Source organism: Dipodomys merriami, unplaced genomic scaffold (assembly GCF_024711535.1).
Source record: "Dipodomys merriami isolate MVZ:Mamm:240054 unplaced genomic scaffold, mDipMer1.0.p SCAF_12, whole genome shotgun sequence".
Classification (NCBI taxonomy): Eukaryota; Metazoa; Chordata; class Mammalia; order Rodentia; family Heteromyidae; genus Dipodomys; species Dipodomys merriami.
In genome coordinates, this window is record NW_027202493.1 from 46,486,326 (window position 1) to 46,508,226 (window position 21,901).

Genomic DNA, 21,901 nt, shown 5'->3' on the forward strand with positions numbered 1-21,901 from the left:
CCTTGTCCACGATCCTGCCTCCAGCCTACCTCTAGAACTCAGGAATGGTTCTTGTTTCTTTTGGGACAAAACCGGAAGGTTATGTGCAGGTTGTGATGCATTTTGAATTCAGTAAAACCATCTATATTTGAAATAATGGTATTGTATTAGCTTGTGGTTGCATATTGTGCTGATTATGGATTTATAAATTAGAAAGTATCTTCAGAGACGTGACATGTCTCGTCATGACACGGTACCACAGGGAAGACCCAGAGCGGAGTTTCAGTCACCTCTGGCCACGGGTGGATGTTCTCGCCCCCTGTTCCTGGCTAATGAGGCAAAGATTTCTGTCTTTTCACGAAGTGCCTTCAGTTCCTGGGTACCAGAGTCAGTCCATGGGGACGCGTGGCTCCAGTGTAGGATAGAACACTCCGAATCCAAATAAGATGAGAAATGCCTGCATAGCTCCTTCCAGATAGCCCTTGTTTAAGATAAACCGGTGTGAGGTAAGAACATCGCGATCACGGGACGTTGGCTAATTGGGAGTAGAGATGGAATGTTCTTGAGTATCAAACAGTAGATTCATTAGAACTTGAAAGTAGCGGCAAAGATGGTCTGTTCACTGAGGTTCCTCCCAGTGGGTCTGGCAGGCGACAGGCGGTCCAGGATCTTTGACTGCGGCTTGTGAAACGCTGCAGCTTTCCGGTCACCCTGAGCAGCACTGAAGATGGTGGCTTTTTCTTGAGCAAGAATGTTCCCTGTACTCGCTGTTCATGGCTGATTTTTTTCTTTTCTGTCAGTTGTGGGGTTTGAACTCAGGGCCTGGGTGCTGTCCCTCAGCTCTTTTGCTCAGGGCTTGTGCTCTACCACTTTAGCCACAGTGCCACTTCCCGTTTTCTAGTGTTAATTGAAGATAAGAGTCTCACGGACTTCCTGCCTGGGCTGGCTTTGAACCGCGATCCTCAGAGCTCAGCCTTCTGAGCAGCTAGGTTGACAGGCGTGAGCCACCGGCAGCTAGCTGGCTCATGGATGATTTTATTGGTTGGTTTGAAACTTCCCGCCCACACGTGAAAACCACATGTGTAGTCAGCGGGTCTCAGACACGTCTCCTGCCCGTGGCCAGCCCACGGCTTCCTCAAGCAGGCATGAGTGAGGAGCTCTCCAGCCTGCCTCAGTGCACAGTGTGGAGCTCTGGACACGCAGGGCTGCTGGGCACGGGGGGTGTTGGTGTGTAGCAGCTCCGTCAGCCACTGCGGCATCAGCTTGTGCAAGGGACCCAGGCGTCTGAGAGCCTTGCTCCACGCCTCGGGGGCGGCCGGGCCCGTCCCGACGCCCCCACGCCCGGCGCAGGCCCTGGCTGGAGCGTCATCATCCACCCATGCTCCCCTCCGTCCTGAGGGGACGCTCCTGCCTTCCCACAGACAGGGCGTGACGGTTTGTGGATGCTTTGGCGAGGTTGAACCTATAGACAGTTTCTGCCTGTGTTCTCTTTAAAACGTTCACAGACACGGCAGAGATGCCACAGAGGTATTTTTTTCCTGCTCCACTATCATTTTTATCGTGAATAAACCACTAGTGTTGCACAAGACCCCGTCTTAACCTCTTACTGCTCAGGACATCGGCTCCATGGAGAAGCCACACAACACGCTTCAGAGCCTTGACCGCCACACCTAGAACGTGGGCAGAGAAGTCGCTCTTCAGCCTGTCTTCATCCAGAAAGGCGGCTCCAGCGATGAAGTCATGGTCCATTACTGTTCAAAGCCTGTCAAAGACGAACCCCAAATCCCCCATGCAGAGACTCTTTGTTGGCACTTGATTTCTGATGTATAACTGCGGCCAGAAGAAATTCGCACGCCAGCACATTTCACCAGAGAGGCCTCTTTTAGATGGGCTGGGTGTTGTGACCGCAGAGGTTTAACATACTTGGGGAGATAATGGAAGGATAAGTAGGCCATGCTCATTTGGACCCTGGGATTCAAACTCGACACAGTGTGATGAAAATTAGACAGAGTTTGCGTTAAGCCAGATTTGCTTTAAGCTGGGCTCCATTCTGTTTCTTGATAGGCCGTCAGTGTGGTTTGATAGGTAGCCGGATGCTTTATCCTACTTAAAATGGTAATTTTTCTCACAATATTGTATTTTCATAATTCCTTTTCCATTTCATGTCTAATTCCACACGAGTAAAATGCCGTATTTATTCTGCCCTCTGTTTCTGAGAAATGGTCCATCTTCCCTGGCTTGCCCCTTGATCTGCTGTTGTCATTCAAACGACGTCTCCGCACGGTGCCCCTGAGTCTGGCTGCACATGTCTGCAGTGAGCTCCTCTCAGCAAATTCCCATCTTCCCTGCCCCCCCCCCCGCCCCATGTCCAGCTGTCCTGTGCTGGGCTAGGGATGCAGATTCCAGCAGCTTCCTCAGTCCGGCAACCTGCTAGGGCCACTGTGAGAGCTGTCAAAGGAACTTTGCAGGCTGCACAGACTTGGTTTCTCTGCACAGACGTAATCACACACGCACACACGCACGCACACATGCGTGCACACACACATGCATGCACACACGTGTGCTGGGTGCTGGGTACTGGCCCATCCTCTACCCGTGGTGTGTCCAGAGACTTCAGCACTGAGAGACAAAGATGGCCCTGGCCCCTTCCCACTTCTTCTTCCTTCTTATATCTTCCTGCTTCTCAGTTTCTTCTGACCAGAAAAGTAAAATCTGCTGAGATTCAAAACATATGGACAGCTCTCTGCTGAATAAAGAGCCCTATTTGACAATTCCCTTCCAGCGGACAGGCTGTTTTGTGCCGGCGCTGTGCCGCGGCTCGGGACTCAGGGTCGCCACCGGACCCTGGCGGTACAGCTGGGCTGTCGCTCCCGTCCTAGAAGCAGTTCCCAGCTTCGGCAGACATGGTGAGGTTTAGGTTCTATTCAATCGCTTTTGAAGTTTGCCGGATTCTACTTTCTTTAATCCTTGCTCTTTTGAGCTAAGCTGAGCAAATATTAATGCAAATCACTTTTCTCTAAGAAAAAGTGGGGTGATTTGAACTTCAGATGGAGGCTGTGAGCTCTTGTCCAGCTTATTTTCTTGCCAAACCAAAGAAAGTAAAGCCTTGGTGAGTCAGATGCTGACAGCTTCCTCCCTCACTCAGGGAACTGACTTCCTTCTAAGCCATAAGCTCTGTCACACTTGGGAAAGTTTTCCTTCCCACACTGCTCCTTTACCTTCCCCTCTGTCGCACTGCTGTCTGACTCATCGGGGTCTCCTGTCCCCTGATATGGGGGAAGATGTGTGCACCTCAGAGTTTCTCTATGGTTACAAGTAGAGAGCCTCGCACTCTGGGCATTACCTCCGATTTTCCCAGCTGAGGACATGTATGTATGTTTGCTGGAAAAGAATCAAACAAAGCTCCGATGCGGAGCCTGGATTTCATCTATAGCAGGAGGAGAATCAGAGGAGAAAAACAACTCAGAGGCAAAATTCTCAAGACAGACATCGGCATTCTCAGTTTAGGTTTGACTACCCAGTCAGAATGCAATGGTTTACGAGACTCATGTCTTTGGAGTTCTTTATTGAATTTTCAAACAAATTAAGACCGTTGAGATGGGCATTTGCATTTCCTAATGTCACAACTCCACACCACCTTGCTTCTGACCGTCTAATTTGCCAAGGCACCCGGCAGCGTGAGCACACGGGGCTCCGTGACCGGGACTAGCTGAGGTCTGTGGAGCCGCACAGGCTCCCGGCTAGAATTTCGAGCCTCCCTTTGGTTTCTTACAAACATTTTTGGCTCATTCTCCATGCCCAGTACAATTGAAAATGGTCACTCGCTGAATGAATGCAACTGTGTGACCATCCAGTTAAGAGCTAAAGTTTGGAGCTTTGTTTTTTTCCAACCTTAACAAAGCTGTGATGAACTTGTGTCCCAGAATCCCAGCCTTGCCCTTATGAGAGCATCAACCTGGCAGCAACTGGAAAAAATGGGTTTTGTTGTGTCTTGCTTTGTGTACTAATCACCACCCCTATCGTCTCTGTGGAGCAGGGCCAGGGCTGCCCACGGTGCGGGAGGACCTCAGAGCGGGGTCCCGAGTGAGCCAGAGCCGGCCGCCCTCTGGCGTGGCCTGTCCCGTCTCTCAGACACAGTTAGAGCCATTAAGATGAGCCCTGCCTTTACAGATTTCAAGGTGCAATTTCAGTCATCTTCCATGGTTTTTACTCGCAGGTGCACACATTCAGTTTCTGAATTTCTCCACGGAAGCTAACCACGACTACCTGGAAATTCAGAACGGGCCTTACCACACCAGCCCCCTGATCGGGCAGTTCAGCGGCTCGGACCTGCCGCTCGCCTTGCTGAGCACCACACATGAGACCCTCATCCGCTTCTACAGTGACCACTCGCAAAACCGGCAGGGGTTCAAGCTTGCTTACCAAGGTAAGGACCACACCACCCCCGAAGAGCTACACGTGTCCTGTATGTCAGGTGTATTCAAATGTGAATTCCTGTGCTGGTTAAAAGCTTGCTCAGGCGGGCTAAGCTTTGGTGTCATGTAGTACAGCAGCGGGCTGAGCTTTGGTGTCATGTTGTACAGCAGTGGGCTGAGCTTTGGTGGCACATTGGGCTCTGGTTGTGGTTGCCTTAAGCTTGTGTCTAAGAGCTCTGAGAGGAAGAGCAGAGCCAGATGCAGCCCTCTAGGTACAGACACACACACATACACACACACACACACACACACACACACACACACACACACAGATATACCCACATATACCCATACACACACATACAGACATACACAGGTATACACACAGACATACTCATAGACACACACAGACACACAGATATACACACATATACCCATAGACACACACATACAGACATACACAGATATACACACAGATACACACAGACACACACACACACATAGACCCATAGACACACACAGACACATACACAGATATACACGCATATACCCATAGACACACACATACAGACATACACAGATATGCACACAGATACACACATACACAGATATACACACATATACCCATAGACACACACAGATATACATAGATATGCACACAGATACACACATACACACTCATAGACACACAGATATGCACATACACATATACCCACAGACACACAGACATACACAGATATGCACACAGATGCACATACACACACATATACCCATAGGCAGACACATACAGACATACACAGATATGCACACACACACACACGCACACACAGCCCTCTCGTGTGGCCATGGTCTCGTCTTTGTCACGTGTCCCCGGCAGCTCCTGTTCCCTCAGTGGAGGGGTCTGTCTAGGATGAGGCACAGCTGGCAGGGTCTGGCATTTGTGTCTCCGCACACGATCATGGCTCTGTGCTCTTCTGAAGTTTCTCAGAGCTGGTCTCAAGCTGCACATTTGATGGAGAGTCGGGGCTACAGGGCTGGCTTGGGACTGGTTCTCAGTCGGTGTCACTGTTGCTCCACTGCCTGGTTCTGCCATCCATTCCCCAGCGTTCAGTGCTTACGAGGAGACGGGCTCTGACACATGGAGAAAATGGACGGTGTTTGTGTAGCAGGATTTCTCTACAGATCGAGCCTGTCAGATGCTTCAACCAAGGAAGGAGAAAGGGAAGGGCGTAGGGGTCGGTCCCTGCGGTGGAGCAGGGCTTTCCTGAAGGATTCCAGGAGAGGACCTGGTGGGTGGGTGGGGGTCCCTCCCATTGCTGTCTGCAGGATTTCAGAGCTGGGACGGGGCTCTGCGTTGTGACTGGACATGAGGACATGTCACGGCCCTTCTCAGCCCCCACTTCTGGGCTTTGTGATGCCGAGGTTGGCACCAGGACCTGGCACAGCTAGGGAACCATGCGAGGAGCTGCAGTTCAGGCCCAGGGCCGCCCAGGAGTCAGATTGGGGGGGGGAACCACTCCAGCCTCCTGGGAGCCTCCTGGCCAAGCCCCAGGTCAGAGGGGAAAAGGAATCCTGCCGTGTAACCACCAGAGGAATCAAAGACAAGTGCACTTGGAGAGCGGAAACAGAGAAAACCCAGCCTCCGGTCTTCCTAAGGGTTTGGGGAAAGTCCTGGGTGGATGGATGGAGATGAGACGTTTCCCACCGGTGTGGGGTTAGCAGGAAAAGCTCTGTGAGCGGCTCACAGCGGTCACCTCCTCGGTCTCGTTTACCTTCTACTCACCAAAGCCACCTTGACCACTTACTATTCAGTTTTTAACGAGCAAGTTCAGCCTAAAAAGAAATTTGTTTGTTCTTAAATACACACACGCACACATGCACACACACACACACACACACACACACACACACACACACACACACACGATGAAAAACAGTGTAATAAACCAAAGTGAAGCTTTGAGGATGGCTGGGGTTCTGAAACACCTTGGTTGTCACTCATTTGGAATTTCTGAAATAGCGAAGAACAACCATTCCTTCAGGTAGCTGTCCTTGCTGAAGCCCCGTGAGACGCGGTGTCTGTCAGGAGCCGCCGCGCGGCCAGACCTGCAGCTCTTATCCCCGAGCCTGCCTTATATGTGTTACTTTCATTCTGATGAAATTTTAGCACCTCTCCTCTTCACTCTGCTGCATTATGTTTGTATTTTCTTTTATGCCCATCTTTATTATTCAGTCCTGGTCATCTTTAACCCATGTCACAGCAGGACATCAATGTTTCTTGAGTGTCCTGTGGGATGATCATATAACCCTTCACTCACGCTACTTCATACAACTCTCAGAATGACCTGACAAGGTTTAGTACTGTTGCTCAAAATTACAGGCGAGCAGATGGTATTAGAGAGTGGTGAAGACTGAACCCGCATCATCACCGTTGTGAAGGTCGGTGCTGGGAGGGGAGCTTCAGACACGGCTCTGTGAGCTGGCTGGCGGTCCACACGCCGGTTTCTAGCGTAGCTTTGCATTTTCACGAGATGATGCAGTTGTTTCTGGTTTATTCGGGGTAGTGGGCTGGCTAGGTAAGCCCTCATAATCTCTGCATCCCCTAAGACTTCTGTCCTGAGTCTCTTTCCACAAAATGTATGCAAACAGGAAAGTAAAGCACAAAAAGTACACATAGGAATTTTTAAAGGATTTAAAAAGTTATCCTTAAGTAGTTCAGCAAATCAGATTATGGGTGCAGTGCAGTGCGCCACTTTCATCCTCCCCACCCTCCCATCCCTCCCCACCCCTCCCCTTTCCTCCGCTTTTCTTCTTTTAATTTTGAAGACTAGGCATTGAATTTCATGACTTCATTCATCCTCCCCTTCCCCACTTCCCCTCCCCAACCCGCCTTCCCAGTGCCCTCATCCGGCTGTTTATTTTGTAGACCTGTGAGGTAGCCTTTCTGAGGAATTAAACTATATGTAAGGAAAAAATCATAAGTTTTAACCACAGGCATAGCTCTCCACTTCAGCACTGATCTGCAAAGCAGTTCTGCACAAAGGACCTGCCTTGAGGCACCACTTCACATTTTCAAATGAAGGCTTAGAAAACAAACCAACCAGCCGTTTACCAGGAAGAAGCCAGCCACATCTGGGGGTGAGGAACCTCAGGGTGACTTTTTCGCAAATGATCCAGTGCCGTAGCTGGGGGACAGGCCCGAAGTGGAGCAGGTCTGATGGAGGGAGCAGCTGCCCAGGGCATCGTGGGTCACTTGGCTGGACTTCCAGGCCCCCTGGGCTCTGTGGGTCACCTGGCCCCCCGGGCTCTGTGGGTCACCTGGTGGATTCCAGGCCCCCCGGGCTCTGTGGGTCACCTGGTAGATTCCAGGCCCCCCGGGCTCTGTGGGTCACCTGGTGGATTCCAGGCCCCCCGGGCTCTGTGGGTCACTTGGCTGGACTTCCAGGCCCCCCGGGCTCTGTGGGTCACCTGGTGGATTCCAGGCCCCCCGGGCTCTGTGGGTCACTTGGCTGGACTTCCAGGCCCCCCGGGCTCTGTGGGTCACCTGGTGGATTCCAGGCCCCCCGGGCTCTGTGGGTCACTTGGTAGATTCCAGGCCCCCCGGGCTCTGTGGGTCACCTGGTGGATTCCAGGCCCCCCGGGCTCTGTGGGTCACCTGGTAGATTCCAGGCCCCCCGGGCTCTGTGGGTCACCTGGTGGATTCCAGGCCCCCCGGGCTCTGTGGGTCACTTGGCTGGACTTCCAGGCCCCCCGGGCTCTGTGGGTCACCTGGTGGATTCCAGGCCCCCCGGGCTCTGTGGGTCACTTGGTAGATTCCAGGCCCCCCGGGCTCTGTGGGTCACCTGGTGGATTCCAGGCCCCCCGGGCTCTGTGGGTCACTTGGTAGATTCCAGGCCCCCCGGGCTCTGTGGGTCACTTGGCTGGACTTCCAGGCCCCCCGGGCTCTGTGGGTCACTTGGCTGGACTTCCAGGCCCCCTGGGCTCTGTGGGTCACTTGGTAGATTCCAGGCCCCCCGGGCTCTGTGGGTCACCTGGTGGATTCCAGGCCCCCCGGGCTCTGTGGGTCACTTGGCTGGACTTCCAGGCCCCCCGGGCTCTGTGGGTCACCTGGTGGATTCCAGGCTTCTCCGGCACTGCCCCCTCTCCTGGGGAGCTGGCTAGTGGTGGTGCTTTAGCCTGGTTTGGTCTCTACCCCTGAGGCTGACCTCAGCAAGGCTGCGTGTGCCCTGGCCTGGCATCTCCACGGTGGAGAACACACCTGTTTTCTGGGAGTACCAGTGATGGGCATCGGCTTTGTTCCCATAACCCCCCGGCCCCCATGGCCCGCTGACTGCCCTCCCGGGGCCCCCTCCTGTCTCAGGAAAACCTCACCCCTGACCTTGTCTGAGAGGGCAGGACTGTGTGTGTCAGAAGGACCCAGCAGGACAGGTCGAAGGGATTCCAGGAGCAGGAGCGGCCCTGGGAGTACCTGGCGTCGCCCTCTTTCGCGCTCCGTGAGGGCCAGCGTTACGTGGGAATTGTGCCGCAGTGGGAATTAGCACACATCTGAGAGGGGAACGCAGAGCCTCAGATTTACTGATCCAATCGAAAATAAATGTCAGACATTTAAAGTATTTCCTAGAGAAATTCTCCTAGTGCATCTAAACGACTTGTACATATAACTATAGAATTTTAGATACAGAAAGTGAAATAATAATTCTCATTATAAGCACCACAATTGTTCCTCATAGTTCTTTGTGGGGGCATCTTAACTCATTCCCAGACACTACCCAGTGTATATATGTGTATGGGTCTTTTTGTTTTTTTGGCTGGCTGTGGGGCTTGAACTCTGGGCCTGGGTGCTGTCCCTCAAGCTCTGCAGCTCAGCCACGATGAGCCGCAGCACTGGGGAGTCCCTGGGCTTGGGGGACACAGACGTCATCCTTGGCCAATCTCCTGCAGCTTGAGTGTGTTTGCTTGTCCTTTTATGCATTTGCCCAAAGTAAAAGCAACATTTCCAACTGCCTTGTTCCTCATTTTCCATTTCATTCCACCGAAACAAAGGCAAATCAGGCCCAGGAAATCTTCTAACTTCTTTCCCGGCTCCTCACACCCAAGAGACACATTTGTGGTCCCCAGGTGTGTCGGACCCGGGCAGCACCGACACCTCCACAGGCCTGGTCCTTCTGAGCTGTGTGGGGAACCGGTGAGCCTTGGCGGGAGCACGTTTGAAGTATTTTGAGGGCTGCATGTGCATCTTAAATGCCATGACAAGAAAGGAAGGGAAGAGAAAGGGAAGGAAAGGAAAAACCATCTAGAGGAGGGCTAGGGTGGGACTGCAGGAGGGGGTGCAGAGCCCTCGTGGCCCTCTTTCCAGCCCAGCACAGAGTGTGGTGAGAGTATTAGATCAGGCTGGTCAGCAGCTCGGCTGCTTCCATCCCTGCGGAGAACTGAGGGGGCTCTCACATCGTCCGTGAATCACACAGCCGCAGTCAGGAGATGCGCTGAGCTGCGTTTTTCCAGCAGGCCGGCCCGTGGCCGTGGGCCTGAGCGAAGGTGGCTGTGGCGGAGCTGCCCGGGGAGGTTGGTGTGCGTGGCCTGGTCTGAGCTGCACTGTGCTGGGCGCCGCCCACAGAGCCCCTCCGCCGCTCTGCCCTGACAGCTCGGGCCTGTTCAGCGGCGCTGCCTCCTCCTCCCTCCCCAAACAGGCAAGCCGCTTCTGATTTTGTGTTTCTTAACTGTTTATCGCCAGTCACATCTGGTATATGAGAGGATTCATTTCTCTGAGTTTAACAATATTTAAAGCAAAATTGAAATCTGGCCACAGGTGGCTCACGCCTGTCATCCTGGCCACTCAGGAGGCTGAGATCTGAGGATCATGGTTCAAAGCCAGCCTGGGCAGGGAAGTCTGTGAGACTCCTGTGAAAAGCCGGAAGTGGAGCTGTGGATCAAGTGTTAGAGCCCTTGCTGTGAGCAAAGACGCTCAGGGGCAGCACCAGGCCCTGAGTTCGAGCCACAGGACAAACACTTGTGGGCGCACACACATACACGCACACACACACACACACGTGTGCACACACACATACAGCAAAGAAGAAGAAATGATTTCATTCTAAAAAGAAGGTCTGATGAGGAAGCTCCTGCTCACAGTGGGAACATGGGCCAGTGTCCCCCGTGCTGTCTGTGCACACGGTTCTACAGAGCGTGTTCAGATTCCAGCAGCAAGATGAGGGCCCGGTGCTGTGCCTGCAGCTCTTCCGGGCACTCGCTCTCAGCACGGGGTCCCGGGGAAAGCACAGGGGTCTGCGGGTGACTGGGACTGGGGCCAGGGGGAACACAGTAGGGGGTACAGAATGTGCACATGTCTGTATGTGTGCAAATGCGTGTGGCGGTGTGTGTCTATGTCTGTATGTGTGCAGGTGTGCATGTCAGTGTGTGTCTATGTTTGTGTGCAAGTGTGCATGTCAGTGTGTGTCAGTGTATATATATGTGTGTGCAGGTGTGCATGTCAGTGTGTATCTATGTATGTGTGCAGGTGTGCGTGTCAGTGTGTGTCTATGTATGTGTGCAGATGTGCATGTCAGTGTGTGTCTGTATGTGTGCAGGTGTGCATGTCAGTGTGTGTCTATGTCTGTATGTGTGCAGGTGTGCATGTCAGTGTGTGTCTGTATGTGTGCAGGTGTGTGTGTCAGTGTGTGTCTGTATGTGTGCAGGTGTGTGTGTCAGTGTGTGTCTATGTCTATGTGTGCAGGTGTGTGTGTCAGTGTGTCAGTGTGTATGTCTGTATGTGTGCAGGTGTGTGTGTCAGTGTGTGTCTGTATGTGTGCAGGTGTGTGTGTCAGTGTGTGTCTATGTCTATGTGTGCAGGTGTGTGTGTCAGTGTGTCAGTGTGTATGTCTGTATGTGTGCAGGTGTGTGTGTCAGTGTGTCAGTGTGTATGTCTGTATGTGTGCAGGTGTGGGTGTCAGTGTGTGTCTATGTCTGTATGTGTGCAGGTGTGCATGTCAGTGTGTATCTATGTCTGTATGTGTGCAGATGTGCATGTCAGTGTGTCTGTATGTGTGCAGGTGTGTGTGTCAGTGTGTGTCTATGTCTATGTGTGCAGGTGTGTGTGTCAGTGTGTCAGTGTGTATGTCTGTATGTGTGCAGGTGTGCATGTCAGTGTGTCTATGTCTGTATGTGTGCAGGTGTGCATGTCAGTGTGTGTCTGTGTGCAGGTGTGCGTGTCAGTGTGTGTCTGTGTGCAGGTGTGTGTGTCAGTGTATGTCTATGTCTGTATGTGTGCAGGTGTGTGTGTCAGTGTGTGTCTGTATGTGTGCAGGTGTGTGTGTCAGTGTGTGTCTATGTCTATGTGTGCAGGTGTGTGTGTCAGTGTGTGTCTATGTCTATGTGTGCAGGTGTGTGTGTCAGTGTGTCAGTATGTATGTCTGTATGTGTGCAGGTGTGCGTGTCAGTGTGTGTCTGTGAGCAGGTGTGGGTGCCAGTGTATGTCTATGTCTGTATGTGTACAGGTGTGTGTGTCAGTGTGTAAGTGTGTATGTCTGTGTGCAGGTCAGTGTGTAAGTACACATGCTTGTATGTGTGCACTTCTGTCTGTGTTTAAGGATGTGTGTATTTGTGTGTAGGCGCACATGTCTGTGCCTATCTGTATGTATGTATGTGTGTGTGTGTGTGTACAGTCTGTATGTCTTTGTGTGTGCACCGCATGCCCATATGTATGGGTTGGAGAGAAAACCTGACTTGATTTTCCATTCTGCTGTCTTCGTGGCTATATTTATTACAGTTTTCATGATACCTCTAGCGTGTTTATTAATGTGAAAGATCATATGAACAGGGTTTGTCATGGGATAAGCAGTTTGCTTTTCCCTGGTGAGTGAGCACATGAACAAGGAGCGGTCAGCACTGATGTGGGTGCCCCTGGTCTTTGTGCGCCCTCGGTGCATCCTTGGCTCCTCAGTTTTCTCTTTTGGAAAACTGCACAATTTGCATTGAAGTGTCACATTATGTAGATTTCAGCCACCAAATAATCTATTTGAAGACAGAAAGGAAGTGAAAATCATTTTCTAGACCTCACAGCCATTACTCTGTGCGAGACTGCAAATTCCATTTAGTGAAACTGTGGGGTAGACGCGCTTCTTCTTTTGCTAATGATCCCGAGTACTGTGAATTTCATTAGGAATAATTGTGCTCGCGGTGTTTACTGATCTGGAATACTTTTTAATGTCTCTATCTAATCGCCCTAGTAGGGTTATGTCACGGCCTTCCCATCGAGCAGTGCCAGAGCGCTTTTTGGTAGTTAATTTTATATTAAAATTATAATGAAAAGACACATCACAATTGCTTGCATTTATAGGGAAAGAACATTCTAGAGTGGGAAAGTTGTCTTTGACCTTCCTATGAATTAAACATGTATCTCACACTTCATCCTAAGTCTACAGCGATTCTGCACCTCCGGGTGTCATCGGTGGGAGCCTCTGAATTCACGAAGCCATTCGCACCGTGCCAGGCGGCCGTGGGGGAGCTCGCTCGGTCCCAGCCGGCCGGGGGCCCCGCAGCACCGTGTCTTCTTGATGTGGTAGAGCAGAGGTGAGGCAGGGACGCGATGCAGGTCTCACGGCCCCCCCGCCCTGCAGGCAAGGTGGGGCCGGCCCATCCAGCCTCCAGCTGGCCTTCCCCACTCCAGGCTGTCTGACTGCCCCGAAGGCCACAGCTCCCTCAGGATGCTCTCGGTTCCATCTGAGCCCTAATTTCTTGCTTTCAGTCCTTGCAGCTGCGTAAGAGTCTCCTCAGAGAAACCGTGCAGCTACGCAGGTAGCAATGATTAAACCAAGGGAGGAGGGTCTAGCGTTCTGTGGCCTGCCAACCAGAGTCAGGTTGAACGGGAATCCCTGTCCCTGGCCGGGCACTGTCTGGAGGACATGGCGTGTAAGAAAGGGCGTGCTCAGGCGTGCAGGTGGCTGGAACGCCGCCACGGCGGCTCTATCCTGAGAAACGCAGCGCGCTCTGTAGGCCTCAGCGCCTTTGGTGCGTCCAGTCTGTGGAGATTCCCTGTCCCACCGCTTCCTTCCCCCAGGCCACAGCGCCAACAAAGCCGACCCGCCTCTGTCGGGCACGCGGAGGCTCACAGCTCACGCCCTCCGCCAGAGAGGGTCCGAGGAAGGATGAAGGATGCCTTCCCTTCCACCCCTGCACAGCTGCCGACGCGTGTGTGCACACGTGTGTGCTCGTGTGTGCACACACATGCATGATGTGTCTCTGTGTGTTGTTACTGAGTGATGTAACAGATAATAGACGGATGGACAGACGGATGGACAGATGGATATAATGTGAGAATAAGTGTCACGTGTTGGACATTTGGGTCACTGCAGGGTAAATGCATATGGAAGCCTTTAGCATTTTCTCCTTGAAATGGTTCCATAGACGAGGTCTTAATAAGAGCAGAGTGAGGCTAAGATGAAGGCTGATTGAATTGTCCTCATGTCGGCTGTGGCCGATTGCGTCGCGGTGACGGCCGGCACGTGACTGCCCTCCCGGGTGCTGTTCTGAAGGGGGGACTGCACCGTGCCACCCGCCCATTCAGCACGAACAAAAAGCGTCGTGTCTCTCAGGGTCAGTACCTCGGCCAGTCCCGGGATCCGCCGCTGCCTTTCCAAGGGGCTCGCGTTGTCCTGATGGTCATATTCTGCAGACCCTTTGACTGACACGCACCCAGCTCCGCGTGGAGCCGCTTGCTTCTCCAGTCTGGCCTCAGCTCCCGGGACTCCACGGGCTGCCTCAGTCATCCCATTTCCCCAGCCCCTGCACTGTCCACGCTCTGCTGCTCTCCTGCTGTTTTCCTCGTGTCCTCCTCCCGCCCCTCCGCAGCCCTGGCCTCTAGCTGCTGCTCAACACCCCCCACCTCACCGCTTCTCTTTCCGAGGCCTGTGGGGGGTGTCCTGGCTCGCTCTTCCTCACTGGGCCACAGGACCCCGGCCCTGGGGGGGGTCTCACCCTCCAGCTCCCAGCAGCCCTCCGTGAGAGGAACACAGAGCAATGCGTGGCTCCAGCTGCGTCTCGGTCCTTTCTGGGAGCAAAAGTGCTCAGAGAGGAGTCCACACGGGGGGAGGCCACATGGAGAGGAAGCCACACGGGGAGGCCACACGGGGAGGCTATGTGCAGTGGGTGTCACGCGGGAGGAGGCCATGGGGGAGGAAGGGCCCGTTCAGGGCTCCGGTAGCTGTGTCACTGCCAGGACAGAGGTCACACTCCATTTCCAGGTTGACTTGTCTCTAATCGCACAGAGGTCAGGCACAGTCACCAGACCCACCCCGTCCCTAGCATTCTTTTTCTCAAGGCTACCGCTCGGCCACGTAAGCCACAGCCCCGCTGCCAGCTTCTTCTGAGAGGTTTGCTGCAGATCAGAGTCTCACGGACTTTCCTGCCTGGATTGGCTTTGAACTGGGATCCTCAGACCTCAGGCTCTGAGTGCCTGGATCACAGGCAGGAGCCACCACTGCCTGACTGCACATTTCTTCCTTAAATCAGAAGGGGAGCCTCGGGCAGCTCACCGTAGCCTCCCGGGGCCTTTTATTATTCCTATTACTTTGAAGTTAAACCGTGTTATATTCCTTCCCTCCCCAGGTGGACTCTGCCAAGCATGGGATGCAGCCCACGTGTGTTAGGAGGCGGGCGGTCGGGGTTAGAGCTGCCGCAGCTGCTGACCCTCCCGGGTCTCGGGTTCTAGGTGGCGTCTGACCACGCGGGGCTCTCTCTGAGCGTTTCCCCGCTGTTTGCCTTCGGAGCGCACCCACAGCAGCGCCAGCCCCGCCGCATTCCAAGCCTGAGCTTGACGTTGCCTTTGTCATTTCAGCCTACGAGCTGCAGAACTGCCCGGACCCACCCCCGTTCCAGAACGGGTACATGATCAACTCAGACTTCAGCGTGGGGCAGGCCATCTCCTTCGAGTGCTACCCGGGGTACGTGCTGCTGGGCCAGCCCGTGCTCACCTGCAGACACGGCCCCGACCGGAGCTGGAACTTCCCCTTCCCGCGCTGTGATGGTAGGTAGGCTGCCGGGTGCTTCTGCCATTGGGGGGGGGGGGTAGGAGGAGGAGGGGGAGGGGTCGGGCGGCGCCGCCTCTGCTCCAGGTCTGGGCGCACTGGACATGAAGCAAGCGTGCCCAGACGAGCATCTCCGGTGGTGCACATACTCACTCTGCTTGGTGTTGCAGGAACATTTCCCCTACTGCAAAGCAGCAAAGCAGCTTTGTGCTCCGGCAGGTTATAGCGGTAACGAGGAAAGCAGCACCAGTAACAGTGAGGCAGCTAGAGCCCACGGGTCTGGGAGAAGCCAGCACCCATCCCCCAGGCTGCAGCCGTGTGTGAGGCCAAGGGGATGGGGGCTTGTGGATGATAGGCTGGGAACCAGAGACATGCAGATGTGTAGTATATGTTATAGATGTGCATTCTGTTAGGTACCTTACATGCATGTAAGTATACGTTATAGATGTAGTATATGTTATAGATGTAGTATATGCGATAGATGTGCATTCTGGTAGGTATCTTACATGCATGTAAGTATACGTTATAGATGTAGTATATGCGATAGATGTGCATTCTGTTAGGTATCTTACATGCATATAAGTATATGTTATAGATGTAGTATATGTTATAGATGTACATTCTGTTAGGTATCTTACATGCATGTAAGTATATGTTATAGATGTAGTATATGTTATAGATGTACATTCTGTTAGGTACCTTACATGCATATAAGTATATGTTATAGATGTAGTATATGTTATAGATGTACATTCTGTTAGGTATCTTACATGCATATAAGTATACGTTATAGATGTAGTATATGTTATAGATGTACATTCTGTTAGGTATCTTACATGCATGTAAGTATATGTTATAGATGTACATTCTGTTAGGTATCTTACATGCATATAAGTTTTTAAACTGGTCTGTAAGTATCATTGCTGTCAGTGGGAGCAGGGAGCCGTGGCCCCAGGGGGAGGCGGGGGGCGGGGGGGCAGGGGGGTTGGTCTCAGCCAGCTGCCGGGCGGGCAGGCCCGCTGGGGGCCAGGTGGCACTCCTCCTGGTGACACAGAGGGTCTCGGCCAGGGAAGGCCTGCATGGGGAGCCTGCTGAGCAAGCTCTAATGGCCGGTCCAGGAGAGCAGGAGGGTGGGAGAAGTTGCGTTTCCCTCGTGGAGGGACGGGGCCTTGCTGTCTGCAGAGGGGCGGTGCGGTGGCGGGGCGCGGAGCATCGTCTGAGAGCCGGCGAGGGTGCGAGGGCTCCGTGTGTTCTAGCCCTGGCCGCACTGCACCTGCGCAGCTGGGTGCAGAACGCACGCCCGGCAGGGTATAAACCCAGGTGTGTCGGACTTCAAGCCCCACTTACCTCTGCTCAGACGAACCTGTTCTGTCGTGCCGGGGCTGCCTTGGGTGTGTCTGCACGGCCCGGCCCCCGCGGTTCTCCAGAGAGCCCGCCCGCATGGGCACTGTCAGATCCTGGCTCCCCTCCACTGCCTGATCATCCTTAGCATCTTGCATCATTAAAATTGTCTTCTTGTGTATCTTTTGATATGCTCTGGCCTCTTCCTTCCCCTAAGCTCGAGGCCCTTTGTGGCATGTCTTTGATGTTGTGGGGGACGGGGCTGGTGATCAAGCCTCACCCCGTATCTGAGGTCGTGGTGGGATTTCAGTTTGACAGGTGGCCTGGGTACATGAACGGTGGCCTGTCAGAGCACTCCGCCCACACCTGGCCACCCCACCTTTCTACACGTAAGATGATCACCACAGCAACCAAAAGGTCAATTTGTTAAACCCAAAATGAAGACAGACCGGGGGCCCGGACTACACCGGTAGATAGGGAGTACTTGTGTTGAAACGCTACTTATGTACGTTCATCTCGCTGCTTCAAGTGTAGGTTCGCACTGAGTTGATAGTGTCAGTGTTTCTGCCGGGCTGAGATGCCCGTCTTTCCCACAGCTTCAATAGGCTTTAGGAAAGTGACTTAAAACAAAAAATTCAGTTATATATTTATGTGTAATGTGCGTGTCATCCCTTGCCTGGCGTTGGATGGTCCAATGGATTAATTATCAGCGCAGTCACAGATGGCGGCTGACTGTGGATTTTTTTTATCATGTAGGAATGCTCTCCTCAGGGATTTTGAAGATTTGGAGTCTATGTGAAGTGAGACGGAGCTATCTTAGCTTAGAAGTATAATTCTCCTGAACTTTACAGGCTTGAGGGGAAGAACTTTGGCTAAGTAGTTGCTGAGAGCTGTGTCACAATTATTTTGTACCAGGGAGCATGGAGGCTAAGCCCTTTCTGAAATAGTCACCTACTTTCTAAAACGCACGGCTGGCTGCTTTCTCCCCAGCGCCCTGCGGGTACAACGTGACCGCCCACAACGGCACCATTTACTCCCCCGGCTTCCCGGACGAGTACCCCATCCTGAAGGACTGCCTGTGGCTCATCACCGTGGCCCCGGGCCACGGCGTCTACATCAACTTCACCTTGCTGCAGACGGAAGCCGTGAACGACTACATCGCTGTCTGGTACGGGGCAGCCACACTGCCTGTGGTGACTCTTGGTGCTTACACATGTGTCTCGTTTAGTGCTTGCACGTCTCCTACATATCAGATTGCATCCTCACAGGCAACAGAACCAGAGACACAGGGACACATTTCAAGCAACAAAGCCAGAGACACAGGGACACATTTCAAGCAACAAAGCCAGAGACACAGGGACACATTTCAAGCAACAAAGTCAGAGACACAGGGACAAATTTCAAGCTGCACATTCGGTTTTGCTGCATTGTAGAATAACCAAATATTTGGCATTGTTGGGGTTTGAACACAGGACCTTTTGCTCACCACCAGATATTTGGCATTGTTGAGGTTTGAACGTGGGGCCTTGTGCTCACCGGTCCGGGCCCCTACCACTTGGTCCTTTCTCCCTGGGGTATTTTGGGACAGAGTTGTGAATCTTCTTCTGGACTGGCCTAGAGCAGATGTCCTTCCAGCCTCTGCCTGGAGCACAGCACTCAGCACTGTAGCAATTGACTTTTAAAACGTAAGAGTAGCCCAGCATTGTTTTCTTTTGAATTGATGCGTGAAGTAATAGTGAACTTTTGAGAGTGAGATTTCCCTGCAAGCACACCGTGGTTCTGGGGGTCAGCTGTGGTTTTAGGGGGTCAGTTGTGGTTCTGAGGTCAGCTGTGGTTTTAGGGGGTCAGTTGTGGTTCTGGGGGGTCAGCTGTGGTTCTGGGGGTCAGCTGTGGTTCTGAGGGGTCAGCTGTGGTTTTAGGGGGTCAGCTGTGGTTCTGGGGGGTCAGCTGTGGTTTTAGGGGGTCAGCTGTGGTTTTAGGGGTCAGCTGTGGTTTTAGTGGCCCCTGTCCAGTGCTGATGACATGGAGGATGTCCAGGGCCAGGGCGGCCCCTTCAGAACAGAACCCAGGGGACATTGTATTTTATTGAGTTTTAAAAGATGTTTTATTTTTAGAAGCTTCTTGCTCTTGCTGTTTGTGGGCAAATTGCATTTAGAATTTAAACATGGGGATTTGACTGACAAGAGATAGACGAGAGATGGAGAGGACATGGACAGGACTAGAGAGGAGGTAAACTAGATGTGGACAGGAAGTGGACAGGATGTGGAAGGAGGTGGACCAGAGGTGGACAGGATGTGGACAGGAGGTGGTGGACGGGAGGTATGGAGTCCTTTCAGAATTGATGGGAGCTTGCTGTGCCTAGGGATGGTCCTGACCAGAATTCACCTCAGCTCGGGGTTTTCAGTGGAAATACAGCCCTGGAAACAGCATACAGCTCCTCCAACCAGGTCCTGCTCAAGTTCCACAGCGACTTCTCCAACGGAGGCTTCTTTGTCCTCAACTTCCACGGTCAGTTCATTTTCCCCGCCAACTGCCACTGAGAATTCCAGGTGGTGTTTCCGCAGGGTGAGCACACCCGGCCTCCGGGTGCTGGTGTGATGTCTGGGGGCCCTTTTCCAGCCTCCTGGGTGCAGCCAGGTCTTTCTGTCTCCTGTGTCATCAGACCATGGTGATGCGTTCTCAATATCTATTGACATCACATTCAAATGTCAGGAACAGCCAGTGCTCTTTGGAATGGGCACTGAGGGGGCTTGCTGTGGTGTGGGGCTCCTTCTCTCCCAGGGCAGACCCCAGAGCAGATTCCTCAGGAGAAGAAGAGGGGATCTTACCAACTCTGAAACAGGACTTGCAGCCAGGCCCTGTTCAGAGCACCTCCCTGCAGAATTCCAAGTGCGTTAGGGGACTTTCCTCTGTGTGTTTAGATAGCAGCGTGGTATGAACTAACTGTAGGAGCACTTGGAAAGTGACAGTGTCACGAGGCAGTGGCGAACACGTGCGGGTATTTCAGTGAACCTCAGCTTTACAACCGGAGGGGAATGCAGCTTGCAGTCGTCTTGGCTCTCGGCAAGTGTCTGCCATGACACCTGCTTTTCATGAACGTTCTCCGCAGCATTTCAGCTGAAGAGGTGCCCGGCCCCTCCCGCGGTCCCCCATGCTGACCTGATTGCTGAGGATGAGGACTTCGAGATTGGTAAGGTCGCCTCCACCATGCCCCGTGGATTCCAGCCGCGCATACCCTGTCCCGCAGGCAGCCCACGCTCCCATCTCCCCCGGAATCAGACGTGGGCTGGCACATGGGAAATTTGTCAGAAAGGATGAAACGCCCCCAGGCCATTGCTGTGGTCTGATACAGACAGACACTTCTGTGACTTTTGTTTTGCCACTTGAATTTGGGTTTTGACATTTGAGTTATTTTCTTCTCTCTTTCTCTATAATGTCACTTAGCCATTTAAGAAATCATTTTGTACACAGTTTGTGGAGGCAGGCTTCAGTAGATCCTTGGTTTAATTAGGTTGAGATATGAACATACTTAAGAAAGACTGTGTTTGTAGCCATAATGCTGATGATTTAACAGAACCTCCCAGGAAGTAATTGGTGGCAGATAGAGGATGATCACATTTAGAAATTCCGCATTATCACTTACATCAATGGCCGTATTCACTAAGTGATCATCTGGTATATAATAAAGCACCCAGCACATGTTTGCAGCGTAATTATTGTGACCACAGCTTCTCATTCCTAATGACAAGTCTTGTGCTGATGCCAAGGCATGCCTCCAGCGGCTGGTCAGGCTCTGTGACCCGCTGTCTTCTTTGCTCGTGGAGAATCAGCTCACTGAAACCTGTGCTCCTCTGCCAAGGTCACGTGGAGGTCATTCTGCCGTTCTGCTTCTCCTTGCCGACCCCGAGGCCTCTAATGCACGGCACTGATTTATTTAGTCATCAGGGATGGAGAGCGTAGGCAGGAAACCTGGACACCATTTCTGTACTCACATTGGGTTACTGCAGCATGGGTGTACAGTGAGAATCAGAACTGGCACGTTCTCCAGAGAACACCAGTTCTGAGATGGTTTGCACACTGACTTGATTCATCAAGTGGCCACACACATGTACCACAGGCATGCACTCAGAATGTTCTAGAAACACCATTTCCCAGCATGTTGGATTGGTTCTTTCAGGAGACTTTGTGAAGTATCAATGTCACCCTGGCTACACCTTATCTGGAAGTGACACGCTCACCTGCAGGCTCAGCTCCCAGCTGCAGTTCCAGGGCTCGGCCCCCTCCTGTGAAGGTATGTCTGGGAACACCCCGCTGTGTGGCTCCAACATCTTTGTCTGTCTGTCTGTCTGGGAACACCCCGCTGTGTGGCTCCAACATCTTTGTCTGTCTGTCTGGGAACACCCCGCTGTGTGGCTCCGGCCATCTTTGTCTGTCTGTCTGGGAACACCCCGCTGTGTGGCTCTGGCCATCTCTGTCTGTCTGTCTGTCTGGGAACACCCCGCTGTGTGGCTCTGGCCATCTCTGTCTGTCTGTCTGTCTGGGAACACCCCGCTGTGTGGCTCTGGCCATCTTTGTCTGTCTGTCTGGGAACACCCCGCTGTGTGGCTCTGGCCATCTCTGTCTGTCTGTCTGTCTGGGAACACCCCGCTGTGTGGCTCTGGCCATCTCTGTCTGTCTGTCTGTCTGGGAACACCCCGCTGTGTGGCTCCGGCCATCTTTGTCTGTCTGTCTGTCTGGGAACACCCCGCTGTGTGGCTCTGGCCATCTTTGTCTGTCTGTCTATGAACACCCCGCTGTGTGGCTCTGGCCATCTCTGTCTGTCTGTCTGTCTGTGAACACCCCGCTGTGTGGCTCTGGCCATCTTTGTCTGTCTGTCTGTCTGGGAACACCCCGCTGTGTGGCTCCGGCCATCTTTGTCTGTCTGTCTGTCTGGAAACACCCCGCTGTGTGGCTCTGGCCATCTTTGTCTGTCTGTCTGTCTGGGAACACCCCGCTGTGTGGCTCTGGCCATCTTTGTCTGTCTGTCTGGGAACACCCCGCTGTGTGGCTCCGGCCATCTTTGTCTGTCTGTCTGTCTGGGAACACCCCGCTGTGTGGCTCTGGCCATCTTTGTCTGTCTGTCTGTCTGGGAACACCCCGCTGTGTGGC

General features: G+C 52.9%; 1 protein-coding gene across 1 annotated transcript in view; it reads left to right on the forward strand.

The window, feature by feature from the left end:
- Positions 1-21,901, forward strand: part of Csmd1 (CUB and Sushi multiple domains 1) — a 1,029,359-nt gene that overhangs the window by 931,406 nt on the left and 76,052 nt on the right. Inside the window, exons 41-46 of the mRNA XM_070015936.1 lie at positions 4,196-4,405; positions 15,223-15,411; positions 17,744-17,921; positions 19,116-19,261; positions 19,863-19,943; positions 20,931-21,044. Of these exons, the coding sequence (XP_069872037.1) occupies positions 4,196-4,405; positions 15,223-15,411; positions 17,744-17,921; positions 19,116-19,261; positions 19,863-19,943; positions 20,931-21,044 (918 nt within the window). The remainder of the gene's footprint in view (positions 1-4,195; positions 4,406-15,222; positions 15,412-17,743; positions 17,922-19,115; positions 19,262-19,862; positions 19,944-20,930; positions 21,045-21,901) is intronic.